This window comes from Phoca vitulina, unplaced genomic scaffold, assembly GCF_004348235.1.
Source record: "Phoca vitulina isolate PV1807 unplaced genomic scaffold, GSC_HSeal_1.0 scaffold2789, whole genome shotgun sequence".
Lineage (NCBI taxonomy): Eukaryota > Metazoa > Chordata > Mammalia > Carnivora > Phocidae > Phoca > Phoca vitulina.
In genome coordinates, this window is record NW_022592475.1 from 1 (window position 1) to 3,460 (window position 3,460).

At 47.3% G+C, this 3,460-nt stretch overlaps 1 gene segment (V, D, J or C); it reads left to right on the top strand.

Moving 5' to 3' along the window:
• Positions 1 to 135: 135 nt before the first annotated feature.
• LOC116629756 lies at positions 136 to 470 on the top strand (the record flags this gene model as incomplete). The annotated part of the segment is given in 1 exon segment: positions 136 to 470. A coding segment is annotated over 1 exon segment (335 nt), but the record flags the coding sequence as incomplete, so codon positions are not given.
• Positions 471 to 3,460: the final 2,990 nt, after the last annotated feature.

Genomic DNA, 3,460 nt, shown 5'->3' on the forward strand with positions numbered 1-3,460 from the left:
AGCCTCCTCGCTCACTGCACAGGTGACTGGATGCAGGGACAGGGGAAAGGGCCCTGGGAGGGCATGTGGGGCTCTGCTTCCTCCTCTTGTCTCTAGATCCCAGTATCACCCTGTCTGTGTCTCTCCCCCTTGCAGGGTCCTGGGCCCAGTCTGTGCTGACTCAGCCGCGCTCCGTGTCTGGGGCCCTGGGCCAGACGGTCACCATCTCCTGCACTGGAAGCAGCTCCAACATCGGGGGTGGTTATTATGTGAGCTGGCACCAACAACTCCCAGGAAAAGCCCCCAGAACCGTCATCTATGATAATAGCAACCGACCCTCAGGGGTCCCAGATCGATTCTCTGGCTCCAAGTCTGGCAGCTCAGGCACCCTGACCATCACTGGGCTCCAGGCTGAGGACGAGGCTGAGTATTACTGCTCAGCAGGGGACAGCAGTCTCAAAGGTCACACAGTGCTCCCGGCCTGTGGGGAAGTGAGACAAAAAGCTCCTGTCCCCACAGCAATGGGTCTCCTTGTGCAGCTCCCCCTCCTTGGCCAAGTCAGCTCCTTCCTTTGTTTATTCTAAACTGTAGCCTGAGACCAATCTCAAGGAACTCTGCCTACAAAATCATCCAAGTTCTCTTAAATTCAGCCCCTCAAGCCTATCCTTGGCAGGAACACACTGTAGGGTTTTCCCATATTGAGTGGAATTCCTGAGTGCCATGGATAGACTCCCCTGGTAATAGACTCAGCTGATGCGGAAACAAAGGCAGGAGAAATGTTGCTTAAAGTAAATCTCCCACAGCTGCAGCCCCTGGTAGATACCTGACCCATGCGGAGTGTGACCTTCCTCAAGGACCTCATGGCTGCCTTAGTGCCTTCATGTGTGTGTTTTATTAAAGACTGAAGTAACCTCGTCTTCACAGCAGCTAGCCCCTCGATTCCTGAAAGCCTTGCTTCCAAATTCCTTAGAGACTTACACTATCCCTCACCTCCACTAATTAAAAAGTATATAATCAGTCATTCCTCACAATCCCAGTGAGCTTTCTGCCCATGGGTCCTGTCCCCGGGCTATAGTAAAATCATCTTTTTTTTTTTGCAAATTTCAATGTCTCAAGCATTCTCTCTTGACCTTTGGGTTCCACAATCCAGTAACACTGTGACAAGTCAGGACAGAACCAGAGACGGGGAGTCCAACTCTGTCTGACTGAGGATAGAGCACTGTCCAGTGAGTGTGCGTTCACACCACCTCCTGAACACCTAGCATGTGCCATATGTAAGTCTAGGGATGTGGGACACATGTGGACATGATAGGAAGGGTCCCCACGCTCAGGGAGCTGACAGTATCTGGGGGAAGAGAGGGGACACAGAAGCTAAACATGTTGTAAAGAGAAGCTGTGTCCCAGGAGCATGAGGAGCGTGAGGTTGGTGGGTTGGAGTGGGAGCATTGGAGGGGTGCACAGGGAACCCTGGAATCTATTGTGTCATCGTGACATCCCTGTTCTGCCGAGACAATGATGGAGCAGGAGAGGAGCATGTAGGAGGGACATGGCAGGGGCCGTGAACTCTGTCCCAGACAGACTAGGAGTTCTGGGCAAGGGGTTGATAGGGAAGAAAGTAAGAGTCCTCAGGATGTGGAGGAGGCAGGGACTGAATGGGAATGGGAAGGAGAAGAAGGAGGTGGGGGGCTTGGGAAGAGTGTGTGGAGTGAGTTCCACCAGCTGGGACAGTGTGAGGACCTATCTCTCATGCAGGATGACTTACACCTCATGTTTCCAGGAGATAGAATCAGCCCCTGAACCAGGGGACTGTTCATCAGGAGTTCTAGGGATGCACATATCTACTTACTCTTGTCGGACCCTTGATGAAACTTCACCTGTGCCTGCTGTTGGGGAGGAAGTATTTCCTGTGCTCTTCAAGGTCCCTCTGGCTGAATCGGAATCAAATTGACATTTGGCAGATTAACAGGAGAAAATCTAATTTAATAGCCTACATAATGTGAATCCTCACAGACATGGAGAATTCCCAAGACAGTCAGGCAACATGACACTTCTATGAGTGAAAGAGAGGGATAGGGGCCTGAGGATCAAAGAGGAGAAAGAGCATTAACAAGAATGTGAGAGACCTTTGGAAACAAAGGTTGTCCTGCTATGTAGATACATGTCTTAGGTAAAGAGGACACCCTGCTAATAGCTCTCTTCCTGGTACAAGCAGGCAGTTTGGGGGGAGGTATAGAGCTTTTCCTAAATCTGCTGAGTTTATTTGCTTTTACTTTGAAATAATGCTCATGCCAAAGTGGCCCATCTTGGGGCAGCCTATCTTTGGTCAGTTCCCTCTCTCCTCTGAAACTTCCCAAATTTACACATGTTAAATATTGGTTTGGTAGATTGTTCAGCTTTTTTGACTCTCTCCTGACAATAGGTTAGTTTAGTCAAACTTATTTCAGGAGGGGGGATGCAGGTGTATTCTCAAAGTAAGGCCTGCGGTTCAAGAAATCAGGTATTAAACAAGAAGCATTTCCGTGGAAACAAACAAAATGATGGTGAATTATTGAATCAAATTATAAAGCAGTTTTTGAGTTCTGACGGTAGCCAGGGGAGAAGATTTCTAGATGTCAAGCTCAAATATCTTCAGATAGAGTGACAGCGGGCTGTGACAATCTGATGGACTTTTCTGGTTTGTAGTTCAAATGTGTCTGCTGATCCCTGAGTGGCCCACAGAGCAACAGGCACGAAGACTGTCTCTATGTGAGCTGCTCTGGCGGTTTTTCTCAGGTTTGCATCACATTGTACAATTGTATTTGCCTTTCGGGACTTCAGAGAAAAAGGCAGTTTCAGTCCAACTGAGGAAGGTGGGAGTAAAATCGTAATGTTAGTTTTGAGACTTGTAGCCAGACTACAATTGTAGGAAGCTAGAGAACATCAGAATCTAGTCCAGGTTATACTGAACGGGACTGGAATCAAGTAATCACTCAGGTGTGTTATTGAAACATGTTTTTTCTCTACAATCACCCTCATTTCTACTAATTATAGCCAAATTAACATTAATTTGCCCACCAAGTAATTGTAGTTTCAAAAAGAACTTGGTCTGATTATTTACATAAGCGCAGCAAGAATGGTAATCAACCATATAGGCACTTTAAAACATGCCTTGCTGGAGCTTTTGTAAGAAACCTCTAGATCGAACATTTAACAGCCCCTCCAGGCCAGGAAGCAAGCCAAAATTTGTGCCAAATACTTGCCATCAGACTTACCTGCAACACCTATAGACTTGGGTAGATTCTCTGTTCTTGAGAAACTGAAAATATGCTGAGGTTCCTGCACCTGCCAGGACATGACCTTTTTTTTTTTTTTTTCTTTTTTTGAGAGAGGGAGAGTGCACAAGCCGGAGAAGGGGCACACGGAGAGGGAGAAGTAGAACCCCTGCTTTTCTCGGGTATGGAGAAAAGATAAATAGTTTCATTTGTTCACAAAGGTATATTTC